The sequence below is a fragment of the Pinus tabuliformis genome, chromosome 6 (genome assembly GCF_031772625.1).
Source record: "Pinus tabuliformis cultivar Carrire ecotype Pingquan chromosome 6, CPIR1, whole genome shotgun sequence".
NCBI classification, from domain to species: domain Eukaryota; kingdom Viridiplantae; phylum Streptophyta; class Pinopsida; order Pinales; family Pinaceae; genus Pinus; species Pinus tabuliformis.
The window spans coordinates 603,581,358-603,599,375 of record NC_142292.1 but is presented as its reverse complement, the minus strand read 5'-3'; the positions used below and the strand labels follow the sequence as shown (position 1 = coordinate 603,599,375).

The 18,018-nt window shown below is 38.5% G+C and overlaps 1 protein-coding gene across 6 annotated transcripts in view; it reads right to left on the bottom strand.

Moving 5' to 3' along the window:
* Positions 1-2,527: 2,527 nt before the first annotated feature.
* The window catches only part of LOC149260007 (BTB/POZ domain-containing protein At5g60050-like), an 80,683-nt gene continuing 65,192 nt past the window's right edge, over positions 2,528-18,018 (bottom strand). For all 6 annotated transcript variants that reach the window (XM_089419576.1, XM_089419561.1, XM_089419560.1 and 3 more), the window contains one exon: positions 2,528-3,245. In XM_089419576.1, the coding sequence (XP_089275702.1) occupies positions 2,964-3,245 (282 nt within the window). In that variant the 3' untranslated portion in view covers positions 2,528-2,963. The remainder of the gene's footprint in view (positions 3,246-18,018) is intronic.

The window sequence follows — 18,018 nt, the reverse complement described above, 5'->3', positions numbered from 1 at the left end:
GACACACCCTTCACAAACTCCTTTGGAGAAATTGATATTTGGCAAGCCTTCCACCATCTCATGCTTGCTTAGCCGCTGCATATACCTGTAATCTAAGTGACCAAACCTCTCGCGCCAAAGCCTACTACTATCATCAGCATGTGTAAGCAATAAGGAGGATTCAGATTCAATAAATTTAGAAAATGTATACAGTCTGGCTCCATTGTTTACCTCACCGGTCGCAATTTTGGAGCTGCTATGTAGGTCATATATGTTCACTGCATTTGGAATGAATTCCACTCTCTTTCCGGTGCCGAATGAGTGATTTGATAAACTGAAAGCAGGTTTACCGAAAGTTTTGGAACATGAAGCACATCTTCAAAGCTTCCGTGTAAAAGTTCCACTCTACCTTTTCCGGTGACCTCAATAGGTGAGTCATCTCCCATGAGGATGATAGGTCCTTTGCATGCATCCAAAGAGGAATAGACTTCCTTTGCAACAGCCATATGATGTGATGCACCAGAATCTAAATCCATGCATCAGGGGAAGAATTAATTGCAACTAAAGCATGAAAATTGTTACCTTTCCCGTGTGGCGGATCCTCAGTTTTCTTCTTGGCGCCCTGAGGGATGTGGTCCCCAAGGTTGTGCTTCTGAAGGATTTCTGCCATTTGGTCAATTTGTTTCTTCATGCAAGAGGATTCTGGATGGAATCCTCTTTGACAGTAGGTACATTTGTTTCCTTTATTCCCTTTCTCATTTTTCGAGCCGGAGGAGTCCTTGAAGGGCTTGGTGTACCCTTCCTTCTTTGGATGGGAATGCGCTTTTCCCTTGTCTTTTTTCTACTGATTTTTCTGATTTGAATCAGATCTGTGATTTTTATTGTGGCTGCCATCATGCACAGCGAGTGCATGCACTTTTGGAGGTTTGATTTTCCCCATGCCAATGAGTTTATCTTGCTCAAAAGTAAGGAACTCCATGAACTCTTTGAGAGAAGGCATAGTGTAGGATTTACCTGTTGCGAGCCTCACTGGATGATATAGCATTACTGGGTGAAGATCCCAAGGCAATGCACCATAGTGGTGATCAATGAGAGGACTCAACACCTACAACAAATTCCAGAGAGAACTAGCCAGTTGCGGAATGAAAGGAGGAGCAAATCATGCAGAAGAACTAGCCAGTTGCGGAGTTAAAGAAGGAGCAAATCAAGGAGTAAATCATGCAGAAGGAATCTTGCATGTAGTCCCATGCTCTAACTAAGTGTCCGCATGTAGGTGTGTAGTACCTCCAACAATCTAATGGTAAATTCATCAGCGATAGCAAGGGACCCCGCCCCTAAGAGACTTGGGGGCAATGACATAACCAAACAATATAGAAGCAAGGTCAACATACGAACCCCACTCGTCCTAAACGAACAAAAGAGAGATATATCATTGTGCAAGCTATTGCAATTCAGAGGGCGTTATCCATAACGAGGTCAATGGACGAAACAGATGGGAAGGCATTGCAAAGAAATTTGACCTCTTCTAGTTTAAATTTGATGTCCCGATGGCTCCTAGCTTGTTTCTTTAAAACTAATCAAGGTTACTGTTTCATTCAACCTCAAGAAAATTGAAGCCTTTTGCCATTGTTTTGTGCTTTCCCCAGTGCAATGCCTCCACCAGTGATTTTGATGATGGTAGAACCCGGGAATTTTGTTTGGCATTGCTTGCCCATCGTTGTCCTTGAAAAGGCCGCCACAGCCTGCTGGAACTAGGTTTCTCCTAGAAGCGCCCTTGAAAGTAAACTTGATGTGATCAAGATCCCAAGCATTTCCAGTGCATTTAGTCAGTTGTGGCTGCAGCTTTAGTCTTTAGCCCTTGAAAGTAAATTTCTTGTGATCAAGATCTCAAGCATTTCCAGTGCATTTAGTCAATTGTGGTTGCAGCTTTAGTCTTTAGCCTTTCGCTTACCAGAAACCTAAAGTAGCAAAGAATATGTAACATTTCTGTATTCAAGCTTCTGTGATCCATAATGAATTAAACAAAGTCTTTCGGTAGAAATCACATGGGATAATTTTTTGGCCAACACATTTCGAACCAACAAGTATGGTTCATCATCAAGACCATATGAAAAAAGCATTGCGAAAAGAACCAGTGTTCACAACATAAAGACAATTTGTAATGACGAAGGGGCTTTCATATTAAACCCTTAAACGAATATGCAACGGTAGAAAAAATTGTTTGCCATCAATGATAATCACTGAAAAAATGGGTGCTTCTTCCTGACATTTGACATTCTACTTGTTCAGAGATGCCTTGAATCTAGGGAAGGCTTATGTATCATTGTGCACATCATATGCAGGGAGTCTTTGAAGCTTTTAGAAAGAAACAAAACATGGCTGCCTATGAAACTTGCTGGAACTAAATCCCCTCGTACAGATTATGAGGCTTCGAAACTCACCTACCTCGTACAGATTATGAGGCTTCGAAACTCACCTATAACAAGCCACAGTGTAAATACATAACAAGCCACAGTGTAAATACATCACATATGGCATGAGAGTTCAGTTGTGCGACTACAAATCCAACTCTTGATTATATAAACAGAAATTATCCAGTTCTGGAGTACATCACAAAGGTTAAAGAGGTCAATTGAGGCATACAAGCCATGATACAATGTACAAGTAATTTCACAAGGTGTTGAGTGGAATATTCACAAGGTAAATTCATACCAAAGGGCCTTGCATACTCTTATACATAACTACATTCATATGGCCCTGACACGAATTCGATATTAAATCTGATAACTGAGCACTGATTTTGATGAGACGTATATCATCCTCAAGAAATAGTAAAGCAGCTCCTGTTGAACTCTATAGCCCTTTGTATCTTGCAGGTAATCACTTTTAAGCAAATGAATAAAACAAAATCCATAGCAAGCAAACAGCCACCCTCGTGTATATAAAGTTTGTTCCCCAATACTGCCTTGCTTTCATGACTCGAACTAATCTTCACTAAAAAGCTGTGGAGCATGACTTGCTCTTCGGAACCAAGTATTAAAAGCAGTTACTAAATGAGTACAATCATCCACATTTCGAGTAGCAAAACTTAAGCACTGCTGTAACAAGACTTGAGAATCAGGCATTGGCAATGTGGAGATTATTTGCAGAAATACATCTTCCAAATCCTGATAAAGAAACTTTAGTGTACTTGACGGGGTGGGGGAAACACTGTCTTTGCAGACAATAAGAACTGGAAGCCAATCCTTTACAAGCTTCATCCGTACCTGGAAGAATAACACACAGATATTATTGATAAAATTGCTCATGAAAACAATCACTTAAGATAAGGTACAATCATGAAAACATGGAAATGCGGATCCGATGGGATATGGCATAACAAACAAAAGAAAAATAACAGAAACCAGACAACTTCATAGCTACAATATCATTTTCAATCATCTCACAATTAATGGCTTATAAAGCTTGGCAATTATAGACATGCAACAAAATAATGGTGAATCCACAAACTGAAATAATATAAAGGAAACCTGTCATATAAAATCGTGGAAACTGTGGAAGCAGATTACTAAATAAAACAAAAATTCTAACAAATTGTGTTTTTATTTTTCGCTGTACACTACAGGATAATGTGATATGAGCACAACCATAGTATTCAAAAGCAGCCGGTTCAATCCGTAAACAGGTCAAACCAGCCGATTCATTAGGCGGAGGTACTTGACCAGTAGAAAAACCAGTTTTTATGTTCGTGGGCTGGGGTTTTGGCATTAACCGGCCATAAACCAGCCAGTTTATGACAGAACCGGCTGGTTTTCCCATAAACCGGACGGTTTTCCCACAAACCAGCCAGTTCTGTCATAAACTGGCCAGTTCATTACCCCATATGAGTTTTTTTTGGCTTTTCTCAGAAGTTTTGAGGGAAACTAGGGGCTATTTCCCTCCAAACAGCCCCTCCAAGCCTTTAAAAGGATGCCTCCCCTCTCAATTGCCTCACACTTCTCAAGATTATCAACCCTAGCAGTGTTGTCAACCAATGGTAATGTTAAATTCTTAGAGTAAAAGTTATTAAATTTTTATCATTACTATGAAATGACTCAGGATGTTTGAAAGTGGTTTCGACCTCATTGCATTTCATATGGAGAAACTAGATTTTTAGATATCACTCGAACACCAGCAGAGTTAATGGTTTTCAGGATTTCAAAATTTAGGGGATTAGGGGATTAGAATGTTTCCAATTGATTCTGTCATGCATAAGGGTATGAGATTGGCATTTGTTCAAGATCATGAAGCCCTTTAAGTACTTGACCGGTAGAAAAACCGGTTTTTATGTTCGTGGGCTGGGGTTTTGGCATTAACTGGCCATAAACCGGCCAATTTATGACAGAACCGGCTGGTTTTCCCATAAACCGGACGGTTTTCCCATAAACCGGACGGTTTTCCCATAAACCGGACGGTTTTCCCACAAACCAGCCGGTTATGTCATAAATCGGCCAGTTCGTTACCCCACATGAGTTTTTTTTTTCTCAGCAGTTTTGAGGGAAACTAGGGGCTATTATTTCCCTCCAACCAGCCCCTCCAAGCCTTTAAAAGGATGACTCCCCTCTCATTTGCCTCAAGATTCTCAACCCTAGCAATGTTGGCAATCAATGGTAGTGTTAAATTCTTAGAGTAAAGGTTATTAAATTTTTATCATTACTATGAAATGACTCGGGATGTTTGAGAGTGGTTTCGACCTCATTGGATCTCATATGGAGAAACTATATTTTTAGATATCACTCGAACACCAGCGGAGTTAATGGTTTTCAGAATTTCAAAATTTAGGGGATTAGAATGTTTCCAATTGATTTTGTCATGCATAAGGGTATGAGATTGGCATTTGTTCAAGATCATGAAGCCCTTTAAGTACCTTGATGTTGGTGGCATTGACTGTTGAACTTTGTTGAAGTTGGTGGTAGGTGGTATTGCTTGTTGAACTCCTCTACCATGGCCTTAACAAAAATGTACCCTTCACTCAAAGGAAAATAATTGGTTAGGCATGCTAAGTTTTTTCTACCATATTATAAGGTTGAGGAGATGAACCCTTCACTCAAACCAAAATCATTGGTTAGGCATGTTTCAATTTCAACCATATTATAAGGTTGAGCAATCCAAGTCTGAAGACTTCGAGCTAGATGATGTTTATGTAGCTCTTGTTGATGATCCCATTTCTAGTTGTGTTGAATCATTTATGAGTTTCATGAGTGATCATGTTGATCAGTGATTTGTAGTTTTTGATGTCTAGTTTTTTTGCTACTACAATTACCACTGAGGTTGCAGAGGAGTCTAAGGTGTCCTTAAACTCTGAGCTAGATGATGTTTATGTAGCTCATGTTGATGATCCAATGTAGTGGTGACAAGTTTGATCATAATGAAGAGTGATCATGTTGATCACTAAAATATAGACTTGTTGTAGGCTAGTGGCCCCATAGCTTGTAGCATTGGTTTTGGACTCTGGAGGCCATTTAGAGCCTCATTAATTATGTATTTTGTTGCTGATATGTATTACAATCAATGTCATTTTGATATATTCACCTTTACATGGTATATAGATGAGCAAACTTTGTATATTTTGTCCCCTATTGGTTTGGAATCATGGTTTTAAATCTTAAAAATAGTTTTTTCATTAAAAACCATTATTCCATGTATTTTTTTGAAGACCGGTTCATTGAGATCTGACCAGTCTAGTTTTTTCAATCCCAGTTTGAAAACCGGCTTGATAAGTGGATCAGTCTGGTTACCAGTTCCAGTTTTAAATACTATGAGCACAACAATGTGAATATTCACACACATGAGAGCACGTATGCAAGTATGAGAAGAGAGGATATTGCTGCAATGTATGCATGATGTAAAATTGAAGAAGAGTGACTAAGTTTGTCTACGTCCTCAATAAAAGAAGCTTCTAGAGGTAGGAAGTTTCTAAGAGAAAAAGATGTACAAACAAGATTTTAAGAAAGCGCAGAGATATGTATAATACATAGAATACATATTAAAATGCAAAGATTCTAGCCCCAAGGCTAGCTCAATTATTAGATGCATATATTGAGATCAAATCTCATCAGATATTTTTGAGTTACCAACACCTATACAACTAGTGGGCGATCCATGTACTAGTACCTCCACTCTTCACTCAAGTCTACGAGGGTGGGATGAGATTGGGCAATCCATGTACTAGTACCCCCACTCTCAAATCTATGAGGGTCGGATCAGATTGGATGATCCATGTACCAGTACCCCCACTCTCAAGTCTACAAGGGTGGGATGAGTCTGGACGATCCATGTACCAGACTCCAGTACCCCTACTCTTAAGTCTATGAGGGTGGGATGAGATTCTTTCCTCGGAAAATATAAAAAGCAAAGCTTCTGGAAGAAGGAAGCTTCAAAGAAAGAAAATAGAGATATCTGCGATACATAAAACTAATATAATAGAATATAGTAGTCCATGTGATTACATTTCATATTTCTTCCATGTTTAGAGGAAACTATCGACAATTTTTGCTCTAATAGAGGAAGTGTTGCCCAAAAAGCTCACTAGGACATGCACTTAGGATGAGTTGACAATGAACCTTGCAGCCAACAAAGTGGTAGTGAATTTATACCAATTTGTACGTGTGCATACATCAGAAGATTATCTTCATCCAAAAGAGGTTGAAAATCTAGAATGATGTCCATAGAATAAGAAATAACAATTTCACCCTCCAAATGTGGTGGGGGCTCATATAGCATAAACTGACTCACATTCATAACATCATGTATAACCATGCTGAGAGCGAAGATCCAACCTGAAGGAATTTTCTCCAATTTGCTGCAAAATGGTGTAACACCCATACAGCAAAGGTTCAGATGAGGTTCACATGTGTGTGTGTGTGTGGACTTTAAAATGAATTATAGGATAAACGAGTAAGAAATCATCAATAAATATAAAAAAAAGCTACCACAGGCTTGGAAATTGCGAGTGATTACAAACTTGAGTTGTGGCATGAGGCTATGAGTTTTCAACCATGGACTTGGTCAATGGCTATGAGATTTTTTTAGGGTCGCCAAATTTCAAACCTCAAGGTTGAATTTCAGCGAACCTTGTGACATAACAGAAAAGGCTCAAGTTTATAATACTAGATTGAAATGTGTTTATCTAGTAAGGCCAAACTTTATTACCACTCTGAAAATCTGGGCAGACATGATACCAGCCATGAAGTTGTTTATCCAGTAAAGCCAAAGTTTATCACCACTTAGAAAATGTGAAGAGACATGATGCCGACCATGAGGCTATATGTATTTGTCTCAAATCTTCAATAACCTATCAAGAACCTGTACATGGACTTCAGCGAAATTCTAAAGTAGAAGCCTCAGATTGCTCCCTTCGTTGATGAGTTGAAGAGGCTGTGAGAAAAGATACTAGAATCTCATAAGCAAGGGGTTGATACTCATAGCAAACCTTAAATGGACGGTGTCCCCTATAAACATGGATAGCTCTATCGTAACTACACTGCAACACGAGTACAAGTGCCCCAGTACTTATTATCTTGGTGATAGATACAAATAGCATGAACAAAGGAATAATTAACTATCTCAATTTAATGACTAGTTTGTGGATGAAAAGATACAGAGAATCTCTGCTGACAATATGAGGTTTTCAAAAGTGACTAAGAAATCACAAGTCACAATCAAAAACAATAGTGAGTGGTTAGCCAAATGGCACCATACAAGCAAGAAAAACAACCCACCAATGTCAGAAAAATCTTATTGTTACATGGAAGAAAGGGAGCCATTTTAAAAACCCTATATAGAAAGATGAATATACAATCATGCTTCCAAGAGAGTAGTGGGCAGCACTAATAAATCCACTGATATAAATCCCCAAAACTGTGAGGGAAATGGAAGTAGTGGTTAATACAAGCCAAGCTATCTATTCGAAACTTTAGATTGATTGCATAAAAAGCATCTTAACTTTCACATGCTTGTCACAGAAAGCCAATAGAATATCTATGTAAACGTTGAATAGAATAGTCTTCAATGTGCCAAAATGACCATACCTTGAGAAAAAAAAATGGGACTCTCTAATGATTGTGAGGATCTTTGAACAAATTGGAACATTACATTGTTTTAATTTGTTCAGCAAACCATCTCTTCATATATAATCAAGAAAACGAGTTTGATTTACTATTGTAGTTATTAAAAACTAGGGTATTGCTAAAGTATGTAACTAGGAAACCAATAGTAATCGGTTATGTTAATAAACACCATTATAGAACTGAAGCATAAGTAACATCATAAGATATCACAAAACCTTTCTCATTGTTGATTGATAGACCAATCTAAGACATCATCTATATATAATTGAGTATGTTGCCTCCTCAAGGTAACTACCTTAAAGTCACATTCTACCTAATGTGATGTTGCCCCGCATGTATGAGGTTTCTATTCCAACTCCTCAAATCCAGGCATCTTTTTCTCATACACTCCATCATACACCTGTTCTTCAAATTCGTTCAACAGTGGTATATCAGTTCTTGCTTCCCAGATACATCAATTCATATGCGCCATCATTGCTTCCAGTTATTATGATTCCATGTGTTGTTTCCTAGCTTCGAATGATGATGATGATTTTGACTTGTTTGTAAACTGTGCTACAACATAGATATGAAACCTTGTTATCTATGTCTGAGTAAAAGTCTTACATTCTTGCCTCATCTAACCATGGAAAATATAATTGTTCTCAGACAATTGTGTCTTGGCCTAGGCCACTAGAACTGCCAAGTATCAAGGTAGATAGCATAACCATACCACCTCCATACTTAACTTTTCCATGATTTCCCTAACATCTCCATTTCATTCATACAAAATAACTTGTTTGTAAAGTGTGTTGCATTAAACGTTAATATCTAAATCTGAGTAACAGTCTTACCTTCTTGCCTTGTCTAACCATAGGGAACTTGATTGTTCTCAGACAAATGTGTCTTCGCATAGGCCACTAGGTACTGCCAAGTGTATCAAAGTAGATAGCATAATCATACCACCTCCATACTTAACTTTTTCCATGATTTCCCTTACATTTCCATTTCAGTCATACAAAATTTACATCCCCAAACTTATGAATAACTTATCAAATGTCAACAAGAAAGTCCAAATGAAGATTTCAGGAAAGAAGTAAATCATGCAAACGCCAATCAAATTAAGCCAAAATATAAAGGTTGAGAGGTAAAGAGCACAGAAAAGGAAATAAAGAAGTCCCACTACTTCAATAAAAGTCACTCCCCCCAAAGTCCTAGAGTTAAATGCCCATCTTAAAAAAGAGATATATTTCAGAACGAAAGGCTTGTACATGAGTAGCTTGCCCAATGTGCAGATAATCCTAGGGGTGTTCCAACAATAGTTGTTTATACTAAGGATGTCTCAAAAATTGCACGTGTTCCAATAAGTAACGTTCTAGAATATGTGGGTGTTCCAAAGAATTAGTGCACACACACACACACATATAAGGGTAAAAGAAAGGTGTCGAAGTAATAAAAAAATGAATAAAAACGGCCCCCTCTCAAAGGTTTGTGATAATGAATGATGATTTCTAGTCAAAAAAAGGCTAGTCATACCAAAATACAAACTAAGCACATCATGACTTATAAAGTTATATATAGGTTTTCCTACTCCCCTTCCATAAATTATAACACCCTTATATACATTAACTTGGAAAGTTATTTTTTGTCCTACTCCGAAGACACATGTAAAAGCGATGGATTGTAACAACATGATTTGCTTTAGCAAGTTGGTAAGATTAGCTCGTGTTATTTTTTCAAATCTGAATTATCTATGTTGTCGCACCTTACATCTTGTTCAGTGTTTCAAGCATCACGATAGGTTGGGAAATTACACATTGGAGTTCATGCCTTGTATATTTGGGACCTATGCACACTACCTTAGGATCAATGATAGTGTGGATGTCCCATCATCATTATGGTGTCCACATCAACAAATTGCATACTTGTTAGCATATAGAGAATGCATTAGCCACTTGGAGCAATATTCTCATACATGTCGGTGGTTAGAACATAATTTTTTAGAGCGGCCCGCTTCAAGAATAGTTACCTTTTGACAGAGTGCCCAAAATTCTACCAGATCAATGCCATTGGATACAAATTGGTTGCGGGATTTCTGAAATGTGGCCATAATAGAAAATGGAGTAAAAAACGACCAAGTTACATTTGTTGCATAAATTGTTGTGTGAAAATTACCATGTATTTTGAGCCTTCAACTACTTGACATCCACACGTGGAATTTGACCACAAGATTGGAGAACTCCACTAACTCGACCAAATCAAAGAGGAGGATAGGAGTTTTTTTAAAAACCACTTGTAGCAAGCACATGGTATTGTAAAGCATAGTGTATTGAATGATGGTTTTGAAGCACCTCTTCTCTAAGAAAAGTTGCTCTAACTCATCTTTTTACTTATTAGAGGTTGGAGGAAATAAAGGAAATCTTTATACTATTTGTATTTTGGAGTATTTATTTCTTTTATTTGCAAATGTTTTCTGGATTTAATGGAAATCAATTAAAGTTTTAAACTCTATCAAACAATCAAGATCAGCACAAGGGAAAAGGAAGCCAAAGAGGTATAATCCATGTTTCTTCTTTGCATTTTCTAATGTTCGTTGAATGTTGCGAACATTGGCATCGGGGTAAAATCAGCAAGGGTCCGGAAAACCAAAAAATCATAAAAATCGGTAAAAATCGGCAAACATCAGGAAAATCAAGATACCATCAAAATATTGGTAAAAATCAGCAAACATCGGCTAGGCCAAAAAATCGTGATTTCGAGATAAAATCCGGATGTTGTCGAGATGTTCGCAACACTGTGTTGAACAAATTAATGAGATGTTTTAAGACAAATATCACTGCATTTTGTCCTTCTATTTCGTTATTCTTTTAGTAAACCCTTTGAAGTCTAATCTGGTTTTTTTTCTAGACTTACATTTAACATCTATGTGGAGTTAAGATTTTTTATGATTTCAAATTAATGCTTTTATTCCAACATGGAGGTTTTCTTGTGAGAAGCATTGCATGCAAAGAAAATAAAAACTCCAACACCCAATGCTGAAGGTATCATTGATTTTTTCCAGACCAATCTAATTTTTCCTCATTTAGAATTTTTCCAAGTGATCTTTTAGTTACTAGCTCATTTCAAGTTGAAGGTTTTAAAATTTATATCTTTAGATTTAACTTGGATAAACAATAAATCGATTTAGGGCTTTATCAATTTTCTCCAAAACTTAAGTGGGATCAGTTCTAATTAGTCTCTGTCAGGAATGAATTACAGAGTTTAAATTATTTATATTCCTAAGCACTAAATTTTCGCCTCCAGCGATTTTTGCAATCATCTCATTGGTAGTACAAATCTAAATAATAACTTAAGCACTTGAAATGACTCGGAAATTTTGTTGAGCATTTGATCATATCTACAGTTGTTTGGTATGACATGGAAAAAAATGGTAAATCTAGCGTTCATATGTGAAGTAGATCGGTCCCTTTAAAATGTGAATCGAAATCTTTCCTAAAGTAATACTTTATATTTGTTTTATGGAAGCACTAGTTTGATGAATACGTGGTGGAGGTTAAAACGCTCAATATATTTTTTATCTACTGGAATGTTAATAATTTTGATTTCATTTCCAAGTAACAAAGTAAATTCAAATTTCATTTCAATGCACCATGTCTTTCGAATTTGATGTGCAAGATTTTCTAAATGGAAACACCATACGATTACATATTTCCTATTATCTTTGTTTATATTTCTAACATTGATACATTGTTAGCATCATATTTTTCAAATGAGAATTTTTATCCAATGCATAAATGGTATCTACTTTGATTGCTTGCTGCATGGTTTAAAATATGGTTGAAGTAAAACAATAATGCTCAAAAATGATCATACATTATCTCTAGGCAAGATTTCTTTAGAATTTTTTCTTTCAGACTAGAGACATATTCCAATGACTTTAAACAACCACCGGATCTGTCATTAGGTAGGTAAAACTGCAGTTGGGAACTAATACATGCAAGAACTACATAAAATTTCACATGGTTGGAGAATTGTTCTCACCTAGTTGGAAATCCCTATAAAACCAATTAGTACCCCTTTGAGTAGTACTGCATTAGACAACACCTGTAAATGGACTCTACTTCCACGTGATCTAGGGTAAAGACACATGGGTCACCTGGAACCAACCATTCGACTGCCCAACTAATATAGTGGCACCAAGAACAGCATTCATGAAAATACTCTCCCACACTGTGGTAATCAGGTAGCATGGCTAAGGGTGCTGAAAGAAGTTGTCATTGATGTCAAAGGCTGTCCAAGAAAAAATAGAATATGATACCCTTTCTTTGAATGAATTTTTACTCCATTTACCTAGCTCAAATGGAAGCATAACATAGAGACCTCTCCAACGGTATATGGCACTCCCTCTAACTCCTCACAATTGAGGAGATACGAATTTTTTGAAGTTTATTAATTATGTTGCTTTGACAAGTCGACCCCACAGTGACAGTTTGGACCCCAAAGAGCACTATATATAGGCGTGAGGAGAGGAGGCATTTTAGCAATTCGCCCAAGGAAATTCATAGCTGTTTAAACAAGTGAAGAAAAAAAGGATTTTTGGGGTTCATATCTCATGAACTACAAGTGAGGAGGCCGGATTGGAGAGGCAATCTATGGAAGGATTTTTGGCACATTTTTAAAGGGTTTTGGCAGATTTTTTGAAGTGTTTTTGGCACATTTTTTAAAAAGGGTTTTGGCACACTTTTTGAAGGTTTTGGTTATGGTTAGAAGGTTGTTACAACTTACAAGCCTACACTTTGGAAAGCAAGTAATACTGTAGCTTTTCTCATGTAGTGTATGTGAGAGGGCCAATATCCCTAGTACAGGAGTCCTTATTTCTCTTTATTAAAGCAAGGGTGGCAAGGTGGAGCAAGGCAAGGGAGTTGTAGCTTCCTTCAGGTTGAAGCCTGTAAATTAGGGGGTTGGTGCCTCATTCTAGTAGGTGCTGGTAAACTAGGGGGTTGTTGCCTCCTTCAAGTTGGTACTTGTAAACATTGAAACTATTTAAGATAAGTTTTGTGCATAAATTAATGTGTTGTTGATAAGTATTATTTGCATGTTGTCTTTGAAGTTTTAAAAAAGTGTTAAAAGAGTCAAACACTGATTCACCCCCCCCCCCCACCAGTATTGGTAATATTTCCAACAAAGGGTACAATCAATCCTCCTTAGTTGGAACTCTGAGATATTGGTCGAGTATTACTTTTTGAGCCTATTAGTATATTAAAGAGTTGTAGCACGTGGCAAACCTTTTGTCTATGAGCCATTTCAAGCACAAAAATATACTAATTTAAGCTATGTTATTTAACCCATTGTTTTACAACCCGGCCGAGTCAACTCCGAAACGGCCGTTTCGAACCGAGCCAGCACCAAAAACTATGACCCGGCCAGCAACCCGGCTCGGTTGACCGAGTCATAGTTGACTCGGTCAACCCGGCCAGCAACCCGGCTCGGTTGACCGAGTCATAGTTGACTCGGTCAACCCGGCCGGGTCCGTATTGACTCGGCCGAGTCAATGAACCTACGGCTGGGCAGCGTAAAACATGAAATAAATTCACTTTTTTGTGATTTTTGGTAAAGGTAAATTCAGTTTATGGATTCCAAAGGGTAATGGTAAATTGTTAAATGCTTTTGGGGTCCATTTCCCCCTCCCAAACCCTATTTAAGACAGCCAAATGCTCTCATTCACTCACAGCAGTCTTATGCATTTGAGTGAGAGTCTTCTTTAAGAATTAGTGAGCAGTTCTTGAGCTTGTTTTAGAGCAGCAGTGAGGAGTCTTGGAGGAGCATTATAGCTGGAGTGAGGAGCTTCTTGGGCAGCCATTTGGAGCAGCATTGAGGAGCTGATTCTTGGAGCAAGCTTCAGGAGGCAGTTTGTGCTTGGAGGTATTTTTTTCCACCTCTATAAATCTGTTTTTGCTTAGTAAATTTTAGGTGCATATCAAGAAAGCTTAGAGAGTGTTTTTTGTCAAATAAATGAACATTGAATCAATTTTATTTTTTTTTTCATTTTCAGATTGTTTTCCTAGTCAAAAAATGGCACCTAGAGCAAAAGATCCTGCTTGGGCATATGTTGAAATGGTTGATAGTCAGATGCATTGCAAGTTTTGCCATAGGAAAATTAAGGAAGGTCCTGGGGGGATTCATAGGTTGAAACAACACTTGGCAAGGATTAAAGGCCAAATTACCGCATGTCCCTCTGATGAAATTGAGGAGATTAGAAAGAATTTGGTGGCCAGCTTTGAAAAATTTAAAGAAGATAAGGCTAGGCAAAAAGAGATACATGCTGAAATTGGGAGGAAGAGGGAGATACAAAGAATGATGGCTACCAACCCCCACTATGATTTTGAGGGTTCTTCCTCTATCCCTCAAACTGAGGCATCCAACCCTTTCCGTTATGTTCCTCCCTCTTTTGGTTCTGTTCAAGATAAGGGAAAGGGTAGAATGAAGGGTGATGTGACTATCAAAAGTTATTTCACTCCCTCCTCTCCATCAGATGCACATGGTCCTGAAGCTAGTAAAGGTCAAATTCAGCCCACTTTAGATGACCATTGGAAGAAAGAATTGAGGGAGACTGCTTGTGACTACATAGCTAGATGGTGGTATGATGCTGATATCCCCTTTAATGTTGCTCGTTCACCATATTATGAGCCTATGTTTGATGCCATACATGCTGCTGGAAAAGGCTTCAAAGGCCCTACTATGCAAGAGCTAAGGGGGTTTCGTTTGCAGAAAGAAATTCAATCCATTAATGAGTATTTGCAAGAGTTCAGGGACTCATGGGCAAGAACAGGGTGTACCATCATGTCAGATGGATGGACTGATCAAAGAAACCGTACCATCATAAACTTTCTTGTCTTCTTCCCACAGGGAACCATGTTTTTAAAATCAGTTGATGCATCTGATAAGGTAAAAGATGGCCACTTCTTGTTTCAGCTATTGGATGAGGTTATTGAGGATGTGGGGGTGGCTAATGTTGTTCAAATCATCACAGACAATGCCTCTAACTATGTTCTTGCTGGTAAACTGTTAGAGGAAAAACACAAGACCATCTTTTGGACCCCATGCGCTGCACATTGCATAGACCTCATGCTTGAGGATATTGGAAAATTAGATTGGGTCAGAAACACTGTAGATAATGCCAAAAGCATAACAAAATTTATCTACAATCATACACTGGTTTTGAGTCTCATGAGGAAACACACTGGAGGCAAGGATATTATTAGGCCTGCCATCACTAGATTTGCTACACATTTTTTGACATTGCAATCTATGCTTTCCCAACATAGAAACTTGCAAAAGATGTTTTCCAGTGATGAATGGAATCAAAGCAATTGGTCTAACAAACCAGAAGGCAGAGAATTGAAAAGGAAAGTCCATGATGAAACTTTTTGGAGAAAGGCAGCAGAGATTGTGAAGCTTGCTGAGCCACTAGTTAAGGTGTTGCGGTTGGTGGATGGGGAAAGGTTGGCTATGGGCTTCATTTACGAGGCTATGGATCAAGCAAAGGAGCAAATAAAGACAGCATACAAGGATAGAGTGGCAAAGTATGGGCCCATTTGGGCAATCATTGATGAAAGATGGAACAATCAACTCCATCGCCCTATACATGCAGCTGGATATTTTTTGAACCCACGGTATCATTATAAAGCTAAGGAGTCAGGAGCTTTGAGGGGGGAGGTCAGAGATGGACTGGTTGATTGCATTGAACGCATGATCCCATCGGAGTCTGATCAGCTGCAGATACATCAACAGGTCACATCCTTCAGCAATGCAACAGGTACCTTTGGGAAGAACCTAGCAAAGATTGCAAGAGAAGCAGATGAGCCAGGTAAACAAAAATTTCAATTTTCAATTTCTTAATGGTTTTACAGTTTTACTTTTTTTATTAAAGACTAAAGTTTGTTAAATCATTTATAATTTGAAAGTTAGATATAATTTGTAATTTTGTTGAGCTTCAGCCTTCATCTAACAAATAATTCATTACACTCCTATGTTTTTTGCAGCACAATGGTGGGAGGCCTTTGGTGGCCAGTGCCCTCAATTGCAAAAGTTTGCAATTCGTATTTTGAGTCAAACTTGCAGTGCATCTGGGTGTGAGCGCAATTGGTCTGTCTTTGAGAGGATTCACACAAAGAAGAGAAACTGTTTGGAGCAAAAATGGTTGAATGATCTAGTTTTTGTCCAATACAACCTTCGGCTCAGACGGAACCAATTGCTGAACAAAAGACCTGATTCAGATCCCATTGTGTTGGAAGACATTGATCCAACATCAGATTGGGTAGTGGAGAGTCGTGCACCAGAGTTTGATCCTGATGAGGATCTTGATGAACTTGAACTGGAACATCAACTTCAGCCTGTTCAGTTGAATGCAGATCCCGATCCACCAGCCTCAGTCTCACAGCCAGCAAGGAGTAGGACTCCAGTTGTAGGTGCTTCCTCTGCTCAGCCACGACAGAAGCGCAGCCGCATATCTACTCTATCTCAGCTTGCATCTGCTTCACAGCCTGCTAGTGGTACTGGCACCACTTCTACAATTGCAGTTGGAGACGATGATGATGAGGAGGAGGCATGGGGCCCCTTGTCTGACTCAATGTTTTACGACTCCGACTCCGACTCGGCCGAGGATCGACTCCGACTCGGTAATGACTCGGCCGGCTCGATTTCAATGACTCGGTCGTTGTAAAAAATACATTAAATATTTATTTTTTTTATAAAAAAACATAATTTTAAATATTTTAAACATAATTTTAAAGATTTTCATTCATGTTTCCAAACACACAGCATTATAATATAGATGGAAGACAACATATGATCAAAGTAGGCTCATGAACCAATCCATTATATCAAAATGGTACCCAATGGCAATACATAGTCAACTGTCATACATGATCAAAGACTCAAAACAAAATACAAATAACCAAGGAGGCTAGAAATGGCCTCTACAACAAAAGTAAACTGTGATGGTGACCAGACTCCAATACTAGTACTACTGGCTAGTAGCTACTGCCAGAGGAGCCAAGATCATCTCGACCAATCTCTGGATCATCATCATCAGAGTCAGACAAGGGGCCCCATGCCTCCTCCTCCTCATCATCCTCTCCAACTGCAACTGTAGAAGTGGTGCCAGTAGCACTAGCAGGTTGTGCAGCAGATGCAAGCTGAGATAGAGTAGATATGCGGCTGCGCTTCTGTCGTGGCTGAGCAGAGGAAGCACCTACAACTGGAGTCCTACTCCTTGCTGGCTGTGAGACTGAGGCTGGTGGATCGGGATCTGCATTCAACTGAACAGGCTGAAGTTGATGTTCCAGTTCAAGTTCATCAAGATCCTCATCAGGATCAAACTCTGGTGCATGACTCTCCACTACCCAATCTGATGTTGGATCAATGTCTTCCAACACAATGGGATCTGAATCAGGTCTTTTGTTAAGCAATTGGTTCCGTCTGAGCCGAAGGTTGTATTGGACAAAAACTAGATCATTCAACCGTTTTTGCTCCAAACGGTTTCTCTTCTTTGTGTGAATCCTCTCAAAGACAAACCAATTGCGCTCACACCCAGATGCACTGCAAGTTTGACTCAAAATACGAATTGCAAACTTTTGCAATTGAGGGCACTGGCCACCAAAGGCCTCCCACCATTGTGCTGCAAAAAACATAGGAGTGTAATGAATTATGAGTTAGATGAAGGCTGAAGCTCAACAAAATTACAAATTATATCTAACTTTCAAATTATAAATGATTTAACAAACTTTAGTCTTTAATAAAAAAAGTAAAACTGTAAAACCATTAAGAAATTGAAAATTGAAATTTTTGTTTACCTGGCTCATCTGCTTCTCTTGCAATCTTTGCTAGGTTCTTCCCAAAGGTACATGTTGCATTGCTGAAGGATGTGACCTGTTGATGTATCTGCAGCTGA